Below are 19,594 nucleotides of genomic sequence, written 5' to 3'. Positions count from 1 at the left end.
TATCTTTGTAAAGATCTTTTTCTTAAAATGTTTATAATTATTTAAATTATTATATCTAATTGAATAATAAAAAGTTCGATGCGCATAGGAATTATGTTTTAAGACATTGGGTTTTTTGAACAGTATTTTAATATGAATTTTATATTTGTCTGTTACAGATTCAACGTAGCTACGTGGCAGTTATAATTCCGCTGTTGCGAATCATAATCGGTGAGTGATGAATTATTAACATATTTATTGAGGTAACGGATGTGTGGCAAATTATTAAATATACTTACCATATATTTAGATAATTGTATGCAATTTGATGACAATACAAAGGTACTACACATAAGAATATAGCATTCTATACATCCGTTGCCTTAAAATGAATCAGTTAGAACAGATTAGGATAAATTTAATCCTGGACGTCTCTTTATTATTATACTTATTGTGTATTTATTAGTTAATTTAATGTGCATGCGAGAATATACTCATTGTCAGTCAAATGAGAATGTATCCAGGAGTAAACTTTATATAAGTCAATGCAAAAAACCAATATATAATATGTATTGTTTTCTAAGACATTCTTTTAATTTGGATCATGATTATAATATACGTACATATTATAATAATAGAAATAATAAGAAATATTTTAGTATCGGATAATATATTTCATACAATTTATAGATCTTTTTTCATAAAAAACAAGCTAACAATTATTACTTATTTTAACGCATTGACTTTAACCTAAACCGTTATAGCTCATTCATATGTAGGATGATTGATAACTGGATTTTATTCCAGTTAAGGTAGTAATCCCGGTACAAATTTTTTATATAAAAACATATCTAAATATATATAATCATATAATATTACATAAAATATTATATAACATATGTCCATATATATCCATACTATGTTTTTTTTCTCTTGTTTAATCTCTGTTCGTATGTATGTACAAGAAAAATTAAAAAAAAAAGAATTAGAAAATGATTAAAAGAATAATTTTTGCATTGTTTTTTTTACAAAAAAACAAAGTGTGTGCAAATGTGAAAAATTTATTGCATATATAATTATACCTATATAATTATATTTTATATACGTTATTACATTTATATATGATTATATATAGGCAAATAAATGAACAATGCAAAAACAATAAAAAAAACAATGCAAAAATTATTCTATTAATTATTTTCTAATTCTTTTTCTTATTATTTTTCTAGTACATACGAACAGAGATTATACAAGAGAAAAAAAACATATATGGACATATTTTATATAATATTTTATATAATATTATATGATTATATATATTTAGATATGTTTTTATATAAAAAAAATTTTACCGGGATATGACGTAAGATCCAATATGTATTTTGTTATAAAATAGATGATTTTTTTTGTAGTAATTATTTTAATTATTAGAATCGATAAATATATTTTACATCACTTAAAAATAAATTTGAATTAATATATTATATGAAAAATAATTTTAATAATTTGCAAAACACAAAGAGAGATTTGTTACCAATTTTAATTGAGTGGGAAATTTATTATCTCTTTCGGATCTTACGTCATTCATCTGAATTTCTCATCTCTGCATGCTTTTGAGATGAGATTCAGCAACGAACGAACCGTTCGAATCGATAAAAATACGCATGGGCCTTAGATTCTGTTGGATGGAGCGTTTATCAATTTTCATTTATTTTCAAGTTAAAGTTCCATTGTTTATATGATAAAGTTTATATTTAATGTAAATTTCATAACCGTAATCGAATCTCTTCGAATTAAAATGCAAGACATAGATATTTATTTCAAATTCAGATTTGTTTCCAATTCGATACTTATTTTAATTAGGGGAGACTGGGGCTGGTTGTTACAGGGGTAGGTTGTTACAGTGCCAACGGTAGCTAACCGAAAATGTGTATGTTGTGGTATATACTCTCTAATTTCTTCTGTTTACAATAAACCTTACTTTTATAAGCTTTACAAATATTTGTGTTTTAATATTTAATCTTAAGAGGTTAGTTTTGGTGTTGGGGCTAAAAGTGACATTTTCTCGGGGCAGGTTGTGACCATATTATTACTTGGACTAAGTAAAACTTTTTTTGTAATTCGTTACAAACAATAATATTTCATTTTTGTTCGAATTAAGAAGACAAACCATGATTATTCTCAATAAAAAGTTTGAGATTACATTTGTTTTTTTGTTGTAACAATTTACCTTGTGTGGTGTAACAACCAGCCCCTGGTGTGGGGTAAAAAGTTACATGTCTCTTTTTTCAGAATTTTTTAATTTATATAATTTCTAATGAGCGGTTAGATAAAATTATTATTAAATTTAAATCCCGATTAGTTACTGAATCTAGCAAGCCTAGATTCATTTATAAGAACAACATAATCAAAGAGTTGAGACACTTTATAGAAAAAATGTCACAACCAGCCCCGGTCTCCCCTATATAGAATATATATTTCAATTGCTACGATTAAACGCACATAAAGAATAAATGCGCAATTAATTCGCGTACTAATGGAATTATTATTGTTAATTATTGTTATTGATAATTGTTGAATTTGTATTTAATTAATTTAATTAATGTGATGGCCTTTTCGCGACGCGTTCGTGTTTCGCGCATCATTAAAAAGCGTACATTGCAATCTTACGCTTATTGCCGGCGATGATTAGCCGGCAGCAGCAGGAGTATTTCTCCTTGCTGTCGATCTGTGGCTACATAAAGCCAGGATACGGCCAGGTGATATAAAAGGTGAGTTCAATCTGACCAGAAGAAAGAAGACGAAGAGGATCAAGGTAGGTTGGTGTATCATACCAATCAACGTATAAAAAATACAGGTAAAAGTAAGCCTGTAAGCTTATCTTGTACATAAAGTAAACTTATAATAAAACGGTCTCGATTTAAAGCCAAATTCGCGCACGCTCTTCTGATTTTGATAATCGCAATCGTAACTATAGGTATATATCAGATAAAGGCACGGGTAGGTAGGAATATTATGCTTATAGGTAGGTAGGAATAGGTAAAAACTGAATAAAAATCGGGTAGGTAGGGATACAGATAGGTAGGGATAAGGGAGGGATGATTCAATGATTTCAGAAAATAACGACGTGGGAAGTGACGCATTGAGGGAATTCCAACTAACAACCCGAGAGGACAGCCTGATTCGAGAGGAGAAGGAGGCCTAGGAGAGGCATCGGGTGCGGTGAAACAACTTTGCGGTAAATGTTATTTTTTGTAATCTTTTTTCCGTTTATTTTTGAGTTGTTTTATTTCACCATGATTTAGATATTTTAGATATGTAATAATAAAAAAAAAGAAAAGTAACTTACAATTTTATAAAAATTTGTTCTTGTGAAGATCTTTTTCGGATATATATAATTATTTAAATAAATATTTAATTAAATGATAAATTAGAAGTTTGATGCGCATTAGAATTATTTAATGTCGAATCATTTATTTATATGCTTCAGGAGATAACGACGCGGAAAGTGTTACATCGAGGGAGCTGACAACCCGAGAGGACAGCCTGGAGGAGGAGGAGGCCTGGGAGAGGCATCGGACGCCAGCGGAACAACTTTGCGGTAAATATTATTTTTTATTTTGTAAGAGTAATTTTTTCTGTTTATTCTTGAGCTTTTTTATTTTACTATTTGATTTGAAAATAATAGTTAGAAAAAAGGAGTAATTTAGTTTTATAAAGAGTAATTTAATAATAGTTATTATATGTATAACTTAATATTATATGTATTCATGTCTCATTATCGCACTGTATGCGTGCACTTATTTATACATTATCTAACTTTTTGTGTCTAAAATTTTGTATTAGATTATATATATATATATGTAGGGCCCATGTGCTTGTGTACAACCTGCGTGCGCACCACAAGCACATGACTAGGGGGAGGCCTAGGCCAGTCCGACTCGGACTGTTGCGCCATTGAAATGAAATGGATATATATAGGACACGGGCGGACGAGATTCCCACTGTCCCTATCTACTATCTAGCGAAACCACTGCCAAGGGAACGGGCTTGGAAAAATTAGCGGGGAAAGAAGACCCTGTTGAGCTTGACTCTAGTCTGGCACTGTAAGGAGACATGAGAGGTGTAGAATAAGTGGGAGATGGCAACATCGCCGGTGAAATACCACTACTTTCATCGTTTCCTTACTTACTCGGTTAGGCGGAGCGCGTATGTATATATATATATATATATTGCGACGCTATTTCCTACGGTCTCGCTATCCGGAGGAGGGCAGTCGCGGATTTCCAAAACGTTAAGTTAGGTTGAGAGATTTCAAGATAACGCGGGCGGATGCCCGCAGAGAATTGCCAGATAACCGAAGCCGTTTTCCCCAAACGCAATAATGGGCACCAGGCGTGAATATTCGCACCACCGTACGATACCTTAGCACAATTAACTTAACGCAATACCTCAGGGTGTAGTTCCTTTTTCTGGATATTTGGAGAGGTGGCGTGGCGCAATTAATCATACACAAATAAACAAAATAAGGATAATATATTTGAAACTATCATAGATATTAGAAAAGATATAAGGAAAAATATGAGAACGAATACAAGAGCGGCGAACCGCCTCCCGCGCGAACACGAATCACAAAAGGCTCAAAATACCGAATAACACGCAACGAGCCTACCACGCACTTATACCGAATAACACAACGAGCATACCACGCAATTATACTCACGCATACTCACGAATCTATCACATGACGCACATGCAATTCACCCAACGCAACAACGCAACGATACTCGCGAATACTCAAATCGCAACCAAATTCAACTGCGGGCGATCTCGCCGTGCCGACCCACCGGCAGACGATCGTCCTCGCCTCGGATATCTCCAAACGCAAGATGACCCGAATCGCGGACGATTCTGCGGGTTGCCACGCGAATCCCGAGATTTTCCGCGAAACCCGGTGATTCCACGGCACCGCGCCAATCCCGACGACTCTACGGACTTACCTAACGCAAGACGCAATATTTACATTCACACCAATGGACTAATCACAAAACCGAGTGCCATCCGACATAATACATTGCCACTCGCGAAACGCAATCTTACTAACATAAATTACCGCGTGACCGCCCGAATTCGCACCACGAATTGCGCGATCGCGACTTTAACATTTACTCCGAATACCATACAATGCTACATTTACCACAGAATACCGAATAACGCAATGTGACTGTCGGCCGCGACAGTGTTCCCGGGGAAGGTGTACGTGATCTCTACTTACAGGAGGATTCGTTCTCGGCGGGGCCCCTTCGTGATCTCCAATTCACACTTCTCGACAAGGGAGAGCGCAAGGTACCAGTGGGCGCTCATTCTCCAGATAACAGGTAATAGATAATCCAAGGTACCCTACAACGCGATATAGACCGGAGCCATTGCCTCGAACGAACCCTCACTTACGCGGGGACGCCAGAGTGGTGACCTTACAAGAATTGATGTCGTCCGCAGGATGTCCGGATCGGCAGCTTAAAGGTGTTCGCCTACGCTCGGTCCGGCACGACAGATGGCCATCACTTCTACCGGTGGCCCCTCGGGATGGCGGCCAGAGGGTCGTGCACGTTCCCTAGACCGTGACGTCGCACCCTGTTTTACTTTGTCAGGGCGTCTCCCAGGGTTTCTCGGTTTCCTCTGCGGCGGCCGAGCTCAGGGTCGTCTATCGTACGGTAAGCTCCGATATTGCTCTTGCGAGGAAGTACGGGCGTGATTCGACCGACGGCCATGTCCCTCAGCCGTCTCCTTGAGTGCGTCCTCCGTCTCTTCCCTCGTGGCGACTCAAGGTCGTTACAATGTGGTTCGGTCACCAAACCGGCAATCCTCTTAAAATAATCTTAAATGTTCGTTACTAACTCCGTCGAAGCGGCGCAATTGCCCTCCCCCGCTACGAGCGAGGAAGCACCCCTGAACTTCCCCTCGGCCGAGCCCGTCCGGGTGGCGGACGCGACTTGTCACGTTACAATATATATTTGAAATTTAAATCGTAGTATGAAATTTATTTCCAATCAAAAGTACCAATAAAAACATTAAAAAATGTGCATGTAAATTAATTTAACAATAAAATAATTTATAACTTTAATCAAATAATATCATATTTTATAAAATAGAATACAATATTAAAAACCATTCGACTTCCATGCCTGTAGAGAGGGGCGAAAGTGGCCAATTTCACGCTAGGGCTTACTTTCCTCCCTAAGAAAATTAATACTTTCCACCCGCTATACCGGGCTAGAGTATTATATAGAGTTACTATTACAAAGCATAGAAGCATTTAAAATATCAAATAATTTTTTAAAACAATCTATTTACTCTGCTGCAAATGTAGCTTTGGCAGGTAATTATATGCTTAAACTTACGTATATATGTATTAAAAGCAGTTGAAACAATGGTGCTTAAAATCTGAGTAACATATTTTCCCTTCATTCTCTGAAAATTATTAAGAGTAATATGTGCATTTGTTATAATTTAAGTGCAATACGATATTACTTATCTTTGTTAGCATTATACAAATCATTTATGCATTGCCACGATGTAACTTTGTCATCTACATAACTGTGTTGTAATAGATTATTTTTCGTTGCTTTTTTTTTTTTAATAAGTACATATTGTTATGTTACAGGATTAAACATTTTAAAATAATTTAACCGCTAAATTTTTATATAAGCTCTAGGACTAGAGAAATATTGACAATGTTGTATGAAAATAGGACTGTACCTTCTGCCTTTGGCATTTACTTAAAACAGACGTACTTGCGCTTTAAAAAAATTTGCTGTTGCTCGTGAAAAAAATTATTTAGTGCCGTATTTAATATTCATATTTACCTCCGCAACATCTTTCTTCTTCAACATAAATTCCAATTTTTTAAATCTTCTTTTCAAATTACTTTAATTTCTTTCGAATTTGACATTTCCTTATTGACGTTAATAATGTCAACGATATTTGATCGTTTATGTATTTTTCTTTCTTCTAGATATTGATGTATGTTAATGTATTTTGCAATTATAACATTTTATAAGTAGCAAACGCTATTTCTATAAGATGTTTATATATATTATACATGTATATACATACTTAAAGAATTATTTATTTCTTTATCTAAGTAATTAGTCTTCCAAGAAAATCATAATATTTGTATTTGTATTTGTTGATGCTTCTGTATGTATTATATTATTTAGTAAATCTATAATATTCAAATAACTATTATAAAATAATAAAATTAATACTTAAAAAATTTAAGAATAATTAATATACAGGGTGTCCAAAAAAGTACCAAATTTTAGGAGCATATAGTATTCGTCAAAACAAATTAAGAAGTCTTAATTTTTCCTGGGGTTTTCCCTGGATGGCCTTGTGCACGAGACAGTTCTGGCATTGCCGTACGTATATTGTGCAATGTCGCGAAACATGCCGGGTTAAGTAGAATTATATACTGCAATTCGCGCAATTGTTTTAGCTGTTCCCAGATATCTGGCGGTGGATGCATGATAGCGGTTTGAGATCCTTTTTTGGGGATGCATTCTTTCCACTGTCCTTCCGCCGGCGTTTCTTTAAAGTGGAAGCTGTGCAGCACATGCTTGAACAGTCGGCCGCATTTTATCTTGAAGTCCGGTACTTCCTGGGGTGCAGTCTTCGCGGAGTGCTACATGCATTGGTATCATGGGTACTTTATGGTTTGGTAATGGCGTGGATTCCAGGTTGACGTGACAGGCCATCTTGTTGAATGACCTTCTGGCATTTCAATTCGAAATCGTATTGCTGGATTTTAAAGGACCAACCATCCGGACTCTAGCATTTGGAGCCACTGTAAAGATTGATTATCGGTGATAATAGTGAAATGGTATCTCTCTAGGTAGCCACGTATTTACTTTATGCCCCAGATGACGGCCAGATATTCCATTCTAGATAATTCGGACTTATTGAGTGTACGGCTTGCGATCATCTGCTCTCCTTCCGGAATGTATTGTGTCCAAACGGCCATCAATTCCGTTGGGCATTTGTCTGTAGAATGAACTGCCGCATGAAGTTGGGACACATTAGCATCGGTCAGGGTTTGCTTCAGTTGATCGAACGCAATCTGTTCGGCGGTTTCCCAGATTCACTTGCGGCTTGATGTGTAAGTGCGATAAGTGGGGCGGCGATGATGGCAAATCTTTTAATAAATCAGCAATACCAAGGTACCACTCCGCCCAGAAACTGTCATATTTGCCGTACATTTTGTGGGACGGGATAGTTGGTGATGGCACTGATCTTCTCAAGTCGATCCGGATGTTCTTTCTCGCAGTAAATGAGGTGTCCGAGATAGTTAATGCGATTGACACAGAAACGGCACTTGTCGGGTTTGAGTCGGAGGCGCGCTTTTCGGAGACAGTGGAATATTTCTTGTAATACGCAGAGGTATTTGTCGAAGGTTTGGCTAACAATGATACCTAGGCAGACAAACACGTTGAGCTCCAGCTCTGGTCCGAGTACGGTGTTCAATTGGAACGTTACAGGGACGGAGTGCAGTCCGAACGTGAATTGCATCAGGCTTTTGCTGAGCATGATAAACGCTGTAATTTTTCTGCTTTTTGGAGATAAAGGCACTTGCCAATATCCGTTTTTCAGGTCCAGCATTGAAAGACACAAAGTTTCCCGCAACTTATCGAGTGTTGCGAAGATCCGTAACGAGAGATATGCGTCTATTTTTGTGACCATTAACTCGTCGGAAGTCGATAAAAAATCGAGACTTTCCATCCTTCTTTTTGTCCTAACGATAACTACTTGCATTGACTTTATTTAATAATTACTGCTTTATTAAAAACATTATAGAAAAAAATAGCTCAAGACTTTTTGACTCAATTTTTGATAAGAAATATCGCTGTGTAAGTAGTAAGCGCGAATCAAGTGACACCCTGTATATTATTATGAGTAAAAGTTCTGAACATGTTACATATATCTGTATGACACTGTTACAAAAAGCACAAAAATTAGAGTTTGTAATAAATTATAATAAAATAAATGTATAATATATAATGTAATAAATATATAACATAATAATTATTACAGAGCACTTGATCAACTGTGCCTATAACACATCGCTCTTGTTCCTAATTCTGCACCCTACAATATTGAGACTATTACGTGTTACATTCGCTTATAGGCTATTGTCTATGTGTTTTTAAAAGAAACTAATTCTTTAATGGAATTTTATTGATTCATACGATCATTCGACACTAAAATAAGTTAAAAAACGAAAATGCTATTAAATTAAGGTGTGCACTTCTGAGATATTAACAAAAAATATCATTTTCCATTGTTTTTGAAATATCTCGAAAACGACGCAAAATACGAAAAAAGTACAAGAGAACTTTTTTGTAGGAAATAAAATTTTGCATCGAATACGTATATAAAAAATTTTTTTGCGATATCAGAAACCCAAGAAATAAGATTAAAACGGAATTAAAAAATAGCGAAAATTTTGGAAAAAAGATTTTTTTCACATTTTTGCATACAACTTTTGTTCTAGCAGTCTAAGTGATTTTTTTGTTTTGAGATAAAAGAAAGTAGACATTCTAACGAAAAAAATGCGGGGTCGAAAACATTTTTACGACTAATAGTGACTGAGATATCGTTTACGCAAGTTGAATGGTTTTAGTCGGTTTTTCAGTGTTTTGCTTTTATTTTAATTTAATGTTATTTAAACTAGTTTTTTTACAATTATCAACGAAAACATACATATTTCTTAATAAAAGTCTTTTTCAGGCACAACAATTAAACAATTTTCAATAGATCGGTAACGAAAAATTCGATAAAATGAAGCTTTCGTTTCTAAGATATTTAAAATTTTGTCATGATATTTTTAATATGAAATATCTCGTAAAGTCTTCGTTTTTCGAGGATTTTACCTTGATATTTTTCTATATAGAATAAAAAGAATCGATTTTGTTGAAAAAAGGCAAAAATTATTTTTAAAAACTTGATTGCATTTCGTACATGCATTCAATTTTGCAAAATTGTAAATGTCAAAAATAATATTATTATTTGCTTCATTTCGTTATTCTATGTATAAAAGTATGAAGGTACAGTCATCGAAAAGTGAATATTCTACGAAACATTACATTTTTTATAAAAAATATGACAAAATTTAGGTTATCTCAGGACATTCTAACGAAAGAGAGCTTTATTATAGTGTTTCGAAAATGTCTCGACGAGATGTACAACTTTCATGTGAAGGAAAAAATCAAGTTCCATAAGAAATTAGTCCCTTATTTTTTGAGAATGACGACATCTACGAGACAACTCACATCGCAATCCTGTGTCCCCCTTCAAAGCAAACAACTTTTGTTTAAAACATATTTCTCTGCAAATAAGTTGTGAGGATAAAAATTTGTTACGCTTTATTTTGTCCATCTTATACGTACTGTTTATATATTTATATAATCAAGTGACAAATATATGCACAGCACATTTTTTTTCAAATGTACAAAAAAGGATCTAAACTATGTGATTTTGATTATTGATACTATAGAATGGGCCCCTCCAACGCCCATTCCCGTGAGAACACACCCAATATATTTATGTTCGTCTCTGCGATTTTAATTTTGAAATGATACATTTCTAATAATCAGTACCGTCATAACAGACGCTTCTGACATTTTACTTTGTCAGTACCGTCAGAACAGACGCATCTGATTTTTATTATAATCAGTACCATCCGAATAAACGTTTGTGGCATTTTATTTTGCCAGTAGCGTCAGAATAGACGCATCTGATTTTTATTATAATCAGTACCGTCCGAATAGACGCTTCTGGTATTTTATTTTGTCACTACCGTCAGAACAGACGCATCTGATTTTTATTATAATCAACAGTCCGAATAGACGTTTCTGACATTTTACTTTGTCAGTACCGTCAGAACAGACGCATCTGATTTTTATTATAATCAGTACCGTCCGAATACACGCTTGTGGCATTTTATTTTATCATTACCGTTAGAATAGACGTATCTGATTTTTATTATTATCAGTACCGTCCGAATACACGCTTGTGGCATTTTATTTTATCATTACCGTTAGAATAGACGTATCTGATTTTTATTATTATCAGTACCGTCCGAATAAACGCTTCTGGTATTTTATTTTGTTACTACCGTCAGAACAGACGCATCTGATTTTTATTATAATCAACAGTCCGAATAGACGTTTCTGACATTTTACTTTGTCAGTACCGTCATAACAGACGCATCTGATTTTTATTATAATCAGTACCGTCCGAATACACGCTTGTGGCATTTATTTTATCACTACCGTCAGAATAGACGTAACTGATTTTTATTATTATCAGTACCGTCCGAATAAACGTTTGTGGCATTTTATTTTGCCAGTAACGTCAGAACAGACGCTCTGACATTTAGTTTTGCAATACCGAAAAAATATTTTATTCATTGAGACATGTTTTATCTAAACGATATATTTATACATATCGTAACTTTGTAAATAGTACTACGGACGTGTTGGAAATAGCGACAGATGTTCCTCTTCTATAATTTTTATAAAGTGTTGTCTCATGTTTTCTACTTCGTAGGAATATTTTACATTACAAGGATTGCCCTTATTTACTATTGTTGTGGCAAAAGCTGCGGCGTAAATTCCGCAACTTGTACCGTCTGGTTGTGCATCGACTTTCTCAAAAATAATATCACTTTGCCTTATTTTTGGATATCGACGCTTTATATATTCTCTTTCCTTGAGCACCAATCTGTCGTATGTACAGCCAGGTATACTGTCATATACGAATAGTTTGGTGCCATCACAAAATATACATCGCCAGTGTTCAATTCCCTCTGCAGAGCATTGATTTTTTCCTCCAATTATTTGTAAGCTTTTGTCGCTCTTACTAGCGTCAATATTAGGCAATCCTTGATAGTGTACACTTTGCGTTTCAAAAGAAGTACTTTGTCTCACAATGCGTAAAAATTCATCTATTGATTCGTCCGTTAGTTCGTTGCCAAACAAGACATTCTGTCTCACAATGGAAATAGGTATAATAACTTCATCTAAATTTATTATTCGTCTTGCCTTATCCTCTTCGGTTATATCTCGCTTGTAGCTTGTACCAATATATGTACAATCATCATCCTGCTCCTTATCTTGAGCAATAATAGCAGTGGTAATTGCTGTTTTCATCGGCGATGAACATTTTAACGTTTCGTTATTTTTATTAATGACATTGAATGTTGTAATGTCCTTCTGCAGATACAGTAGAATATCTCGCGGTTCGTAGCCTATAAATTTAACTATACAATTAATATTTTTTACCTTGTTTAAAATATCCAAAACAGTGGGATGACTTGATCCAAAAGCAGCGTTAATTTGTTCAAAACATTCTGTATAGGTTCTAAGTGCAGCAATCAATTTGAATTCAGCAAAAAGTACATTTGCAATACAGTATTGAGTATTCAAGGTTTCACGGTGATTTTCTCCCAAAACTTTTTTCCTTTTATCTACAACCTCTTGAAAAGCTTTCAGGGCTTCATAATAATTGTTTTGCTTGTAGAATATTAGACCAATGTTATGCAACGCTGTCAAAGTACTACAGTGATTAATACTTAAAACCACTTTCTTCCTCTCGTAAACATCTTTATAAATTGTCAATGCCTCTTCAAGCTCACCCTGGTTAGCCAGTACCACCGCTATATTTTCTTGAATACACAAAACTGTTGGGTCATCTGCATTTAATTCTTTTTTACTTTTTTCAAAAACTGTTCTATTGATATTAAACGCTTCTTCGTGTTTGCCTTGTTCCTCTAATACCATTGCCATGTGAAAGTAAGTTTTTAAAGTATCTAAATGATTTAACCCTAATATTTTTTTTTGCTTTGAATAAACTTCTTGATAAATATTAAAAGCTTCTTCTTTCCTTCCTAGCGTACACAGCACTAAACCAATTTCACTTCTTGTACTTAAAGTATTCTTGTCATTCAAACCCAATATTTCTTTCTGTTTCTGGAAAATTTCTTCAAATGTATTTAAAGCTTCTTGGTAAGCTCCTTGTGCGTATGATACATTACCTATGTATGTCTGAATATCTAAAGTGCCAGGATTATCTGATCCTAGTATTTCTTTTCTTTTTTTATATGCCCTTTTGAAGAAATTTAAGGCCCTTTGATAATTGCCTCGATAAAAACGTTTTAAACCTTCATTAATTTGATTAGATACATCATCTTGTGATACCTCTTTTAACTGTTCGACTTCTGAAAAGTTATTATGCACTGCAGCAACTACTAGCGTTTTGTGCTCTTCATTACGAGCATTCATTATTGCTTTTACTGTATCAATATCCTTTATCTTGTTAAGATCATTAATAACTCGAGTTACTCGAGAATCATTATTTTTAATATTTTCAAATGAGTCACGCAGTAATTGAAATAAGCGAGTAATATTTTCATCTACAGTAAAATCTGTTTTACCATCAGAAACTGCATTATATACTGCACCATTAGATAATAGAAGCTTCACAATTTCTAAGCAACGGAACTTAGCAGCATAATGTAGAGGGGTAAATCCGTCAGCATCTCTGGCGTTAACGACAGCCCCCGCTTTAATGTAATTCTCAACTTTTGAAGAGTCATTACGTTTTACAGCCTCAAACAATTTCCCAGTTAATGTTAATAGATTGATAATGTCATTGTCATTAGAATATTCTAACGGTTTTTCATCAGAATTGTCAACGGCGTTATAAACTGCGCCATTTTTTAATAAAACTTTAATAAAGTCTTTATAACCAAAATTAGCAGCAATATGCATAGGAGTTAAGCCATTAACATCTTCAGCATTAACGTCAGCGCCTTGTGCTATCAAATACTTCGCAACTTCTAATTGATCATTTTCTGCAGCATAGTGTAGTAATGTCTTATTAGCTGCATCAAGTTCATTAATACGACTTAACTCCTTACTAAGGAAAAACTCTACAGTATCTTTACAACCTTCTTTCGCTGCAATGTGTATAGGTTTTGAACCAAAGGCATCTATAGCATTAACATTAGATCCCTTATTATCTACTAGATATTTTACCATCTCTAAATTATTTTTTTGCACTAAAGCATAATGCAATATCGTCCAATCACCATTACCTTTAGCATTTATATCTATTTTTTCGTAGTCCTGCAGTAGTAACATTTTAACCACTTCTAAATGACCATGTGCCACTGCTAATTCTAGAGGTGTCATATTCACATGATTCTTAACATTAATATTTGCTTCTTTATTAAGTAAAACTTTTACAACATTACCATGACCATGGGTTGCAGCTATATGTAATGGTGTAAGATTTTCGTAAGATTTAAAATTAAAGTTAGCTCCACGTGCTATTAAAATCTCAACAATTTCCTGATAACCCCCCTGTGCTGCAAAACATAATGGTGTAAAATTATTAAAAGTTGCATCAACATCAACTATTTTTGTTATCAGAGCATTCACTATATCCTTATGACCTTTAGTAGCAGCCAAGTGTAATGGTGCAACATTTTCAGATTCTTTTGTATTAACATCGACTATGTGCTCTAGCAAAATTTCTACAATATCTGTGTATCCAGCAAAAACTGCCGGTGACAAAAGTTCAATGCCTTCTTCATTAACTTCAACTCCATTTGATATAAGAACTTTAACGATTTCTTTGTGATTATATTTTATAGCAGAAAGCAATGGTGTTATGTTGTTTTTATTTCTGACATTAACATTGGCTCTATTTGCTATCAGAATCTCAACGATTTCTTTATGACCTACTTCCACGGCTATATGTAACGGTGTACTATCGTCTTTAGCTGTTGCATTAACCTTAGCTTGATTTTTTATTAGAAGATCAACAATGTCTATGTGGCCGTTCAGAACAGCTAAATGCAATGGTGTACTACCGTCATTAGTTATTGCATCAACCTTAGTTTTTTTACTTTCTATTAGAAGATTAACAATGTCTTTGTGGCCGTTAAAAACAGGTAGATGCAACGGTGTAAAACCGTTCTTAGCTATTGCATCAACTTTAGCTCCTTTTTTTATTAGAAGATCAACAATGTCTTTGTGGCCTTCCACAGCAGCTATATGCAATGGTGTAATACCGTCATCAGTTATTGCATCAACCTCAGCTTCATTGTCTATTAGAACATCAATAATGTTTATGTAGCCTTTCAGAGCAGCTTGATGCAATGGTGTGGTATCGTTATCAGCTTTTACATTAACCTTAGCTTCTTTGTCAATTAGAAGATCAATAATGTTTTTGTGGCCTTCCAGAGCAGCTGTATGTAGTGGTGTTACATTATTATTAGTTTTGGCATTAATTTCTGCTCCTTTTTGTATTAAAAGCTCAGAAATTTCTTTATGACCACCTTCTACTGAGCAGTGTAGTGGTGTAGCGTTATTTTGAGCTTTAGCATCAATGTCAACACCATCATTATTAAGTAGAGCAACAACTATTCCTCGGTGACCATACAGGGCAGCAAGATGCAACGGAGTCATACTTGTAACAGTGGCAATACTAGCGTTGGCATTATTTTCCAGTAGAGTCTTAACAATTTTCTCGTGTCCAAATATTGCTGCATTGATCAAAGGTGTATAATTATTGATTTTGTTAACAGCATTAACATTAGCTCCATGCTTCAATAGAATTTTAACTATTTTTTCGGAACCGTTTTCTGCTGCACAGTGTAATGGTGTAGAAAAATTTATGCCGCTAGCGTCAACATGAGCTCCTTTTTGGATTAAAGCACATACTACTTCCAAATGGCCGTATAATGCGGCTAAATGTAATGGTGTCGTATCTTCATTTATAACGTTAACGTTTGCCTTATTTGTAAGCAAGACTTTAACTAACTCTAGATAACCTCTCTGTGCAGCTGCGAGCAACGGGGTTAAGTTACCTATAATTTCATTAAGCATTTTATAAGCATTTTCAGTTTTTTCCAATAAAATCTTAGTAACACCTATATGATTATTCATTATTGCATAGTGTAAAGGTGAAAGACCAATTTTATCTCGGGCAATAATATGTGCTTCATTATTATTTAATAAAACTACAACAGTATTTTCGTGACCGTTTTGAGCAGCAACATGTAATGGCATTTTGCCACTATTATCTAAATCATCAATATATAAACCTTTCTTTATAAAAAATTCCACAATATTATTCCTTCCATGCTCAGCAGCAATATGTAATGGGCTTTGACCATTAATATCTTTCACATTAACGCTTAAATTTTGATCAAGAATAAATTTTATAATTTCAGGACTAGATCCCTTAGCAGCAAAATGTAACGTGGTCCATGAATTAACATTTCTAGCATTAATATCTGCTCCTTTTTTTAGACAATCCTTTAAGCTTTCTAGATTTCCTTCTTCCAAAGCAGCAATCATTTTTTCCTGATTAGTAATGATATCTAGGTCTTGATCGTATTTCTTTCTCAACCTGCAAGAATCATCGCTTACTAACTTGCCAATTTTTTTCTTGTTTCTTATTATATTTTTTTCAGTAAGTTTTTTAGCGTTCAAAATAACTCCTATTGAAGGATTAAATAACAATACATTAACTAAGGCATTATCATGAGCTAAATGATTACGTAAACATTTTCCAATTAATAAAGGAGTGTTAGCATCTAAAAAGAGTAGATTATTTTGCTTTATTAAGTTATGCTTTAAGCTATCTAAAATTGACATTATATCCAGAACAAGCATTTCTACTACTGCTTGCAATTTTTTATCACTATTATACAAAGGTAATTTTTCAATTAATCGGCCACTCAATGCGTTATGGCTTAAAATATTTTTCAGTTCAGATAGTTTTTCAGATAGTTTTAGTGCAAGCTGGTTATTATATTCTTCTTTTGTTATATTGTAAGTCTTTCCTGGTATAGAAGTAAACGAATCTTTTTTATTCAACTTTTCCCTGAATTTCTTAATCCATTTTATGTCACTTATTTCAAATTCCAAAATATAAAAAAAAATTTCGTAAATTAATTTATCCAGATTGTCATATCGAATTCTTGGCTCAATACTACAATGAATATCTGTGAACAACTCAGCAATTTTTATAAGGCTATTAGGCTTTGTTTTTATAGTCATATTTTCCAATATTCTATTAGCAATAAATTTAATTCCACTAATAACGTTGTTTTCAATCTTAAATTTTTCACTCAAATTGATTAAGCCTTTTATTAAATTATGTCCTGTTAGATAATCAGTTCTGATATTTTCTGATTGAGTTCCTGCACAATTGATTATGTCATTAATTTTATTAAATAATTTCTTTTCATAATCCGTCTTGTCAGTTATATTATCGCTTAATTCTTTAATGAGTTTTTCAAGTTTCTCGTATTCCATCATTTTAAAATCTGCCGATATCATTTTATCCAATTCAGCATTACTAAATATTTTAGCAATTTCTTTTATTTCACCTAAGCTTTCACTATCAACAATTCTTTTTAGAAGCATTTTAAGCGTTTTAATTTTTTTACTATAAAGAATATCAGTAATTACAATATCGATTTTTTTAATATCATTTTGAACACCAGCAAAAAAACTAACGTCTGTATTTTTTTCGATTTCTATTCTCTTGGAGAGTGAATGAGCATGTGATAGTGAATTACGTAAATCTATAATTACTTTTCTTGTATTTTTTGGTAACGATAATAGCAAAAGCTCACTTGTAGTATTAGATAACTTAGGGGATTCTAAAGTGTTTTTTAAATGCTCACCAATAACTTGTAAAACCCTTATAATAATTAACTGTCCTTCCCTCTCTTTAGAATCAGCCGATAACGCCAACTTTATATAATCACTTATTTTCATTAAAGAATAAATATCTCTAATTTGTTCATAATCGTTATACAACTCTTGAAATTGAGGATCACTGCTAATAATCTCTGCAACAACTTCCTCGCGTGTTAAGTTTGGAAGCTTATTAATGTTCACACTTTCTTTTTCATCTTTAAGTTTTTTTGCAAAGTTTTCTAAGTTCTTCTTTTTCATCTTTATGTTCTTCTTTTTCATCTTTATGTTTTTCTTCTTTAAGTTCTTCTTTTCATCTTTATGTTTTTCTTCTTTAAGTTCTTCTTTTTCAACTTTTGTTTTCAGTTTTTTTGCAAAGTTTTCTAAGTGATTTAATATTTTATTTTTATTCAATGTAGCATTAGAAAATAGATTAATTTCTTTTTGTTTTGTGTGAGAAGAAACAAAACTGACTAAACAAAACTCCATTTCTTCCCAAGGTAATCTATCATAGGTTGATTTCAACTGCCGCTTTAATATATGAATATTTTTTGCGATAAATATTGCTACAAATAAAAACCTTTTATCTACTTTTTCCGTGTTTGAGTAATCTTCCTTTAGCATATTAATGTTTCGAAGTGTTAATTCAATTCGTTCTCTGATGTTATCATCATCAAGACAACTCTTTACATTCTGATCTTGTCGAGAAGTAGTAGAGAAGAAACGGAGGTCTATTAACTTATTTTGAACAAAACGTTCCATTTCGTCTGACAATGGTACATCTTTTAACTTTAATTCTTCATAAGCTCTTGAAAGGATTTCATCCAATTTTCCTAAATTATCAGCAAAATAATTATCTGGCCATTTACTAATGAGTGTATCAAGAAGCTCAACATTGCATGAACGTATAGCATAATAAAACGCATTATGGCATGTTTCATCTTCATCATCTGGTAATATAGTGTTTCTTCCAATAACAACAGACATATTATTTAGAATTCTACTATCACTATCAAATAGATACTCTAAAATTTTTACTTTATTATGTTTACAGGCTAAGATAATTAAATTAGTGCTTCTAACAGGGTTGCTGCTGGCATTATCATAATAATTTCTCAAAGTTATTTGATCTTCTGCATTACTTATATTGTCAATTAAATTGCTTAGTTCTTTTAACCTATCAATATTATCCTCTGATAATACCTTTTCGAGTTCAGTTAGAACTTGGGGATAAAGTTCTAACTCTCTTGGTTGTTTCATCATATTTTTTGTTTTCTCTTATAAGTTCCTCTTTAAATTTTCTATAAAGTAGGTGATAGTTGAAAAAAATTAGTTTGTGTTTTGTGTGTGTGTGTGTGTGTGTGTGTGTGTGTGTGTGTGTGTGTGTGTGTGTGTGTGTGTGTGTGTGTGTGAGTGTGTGTGTGTACACGTACTCCGCTAACAATAAAATACAGTTATTCTAGTAGTAGAATGATAAAATTTATTTAATATGGCAAAAATAAAGAAATTTTTTTTTATATGTCTAAATAAGTTAAAAACAATAAAAGCTAATATAACAGATTTTTAGATAATGGAAGCGATATAGAGAAAGTTCAACCATACAAGAATAGATTTGCCAGTAATGTTCTATTGACCTGCAATATGCTGAGAGATGTAAATTTGTTTTATATTTTTCGGAATGGAAAATTTAAATTATTTAAGTTCGTGTTTTTCTAAGCTAATGTTGTGACCGAATCACATTATAAATAATAATTATTAATTATAAATAATAAACACTCGTTATATGGTTGCCACTTGATTTCACCGCCAAGAAGGATTTCTCTGATTGATAAATCTTT

General features: G+C 33.3%; 1 protein-coding gene and 2 long non-coding RNA genes across 3 annotated transcripts in view; 1 reads left to right on the top strand and 2 right to left on the bottom strand.

The window, feature by feature from the left end:
- LOC139778646 (uncharacterized) overlaps positions 1–19,594 on the bottom strand; it is a 29,352-nt gene that overhangs the window by 7,870 nt on the left and 1,888 nt on the right. The window lies entirely within an intron of this gene.
- The window catches only part of LOC139778645 (uncharacterized), a 29,867-nt gene that overhangs the window by 10,042 nt on the left and 231 nt on the right, over positions 1–19,594 (top strand). The window contains exons 5-10 of the long non-coding RNA XR_011719629.1: positions 159–210; positions 3,096–3,217; positions 3,470–3,580; positions 3,847–4,188; positions 5,257–5,357; positions 5,479–5,693. This is a non-coding gene — a long non-coding RNA (uncharacterized lncRNA). The remainder of the gene's footprint in view (positions 1–158; positions 211–3,095; positions 3,218–3,469; positions 3,581–3,846; positions 4,189–5,256; positions 5,358–5,478; positions 5,694–19,594) is intronic.
- LOC139778644 (uncharacterized) lies at positions 4,499–19,536 on the bottom strand. The gene has a single exon (XM_071716708.1). The coding sequence runs from the start codon at positions 19,017–19,019 to the stop codon at positions 11,505–11,507; it is 7,515 nt and encodes a 2,504-aa protein (XP_071572809.1). The 5' UTR covers positions 19,020–19,536; the 3' UTR covers positions 4,499–11,504.

This window comes from Temnothorax nylanderi, unplaced genomic scaffold, assembly GCF_030848795.1.
Source record: "Temnothorax nylanderi isolate EJ_2023f unplaced genomic scaffold, tnyl_v1.0 TNYL_tig0191_pilon, whole genome shotgun sequence".
Taxonomy (NCBI): domain Eukaryota; kingdom Metazoa; phylum Arthropoda; class Insecta; order Hymenoptera; family Formicidae; genus Temnothorax; species Temnothorax nylanderi.
This window is presented reverse-complemented; position numbering and strand designations above follow the sequence as displayed.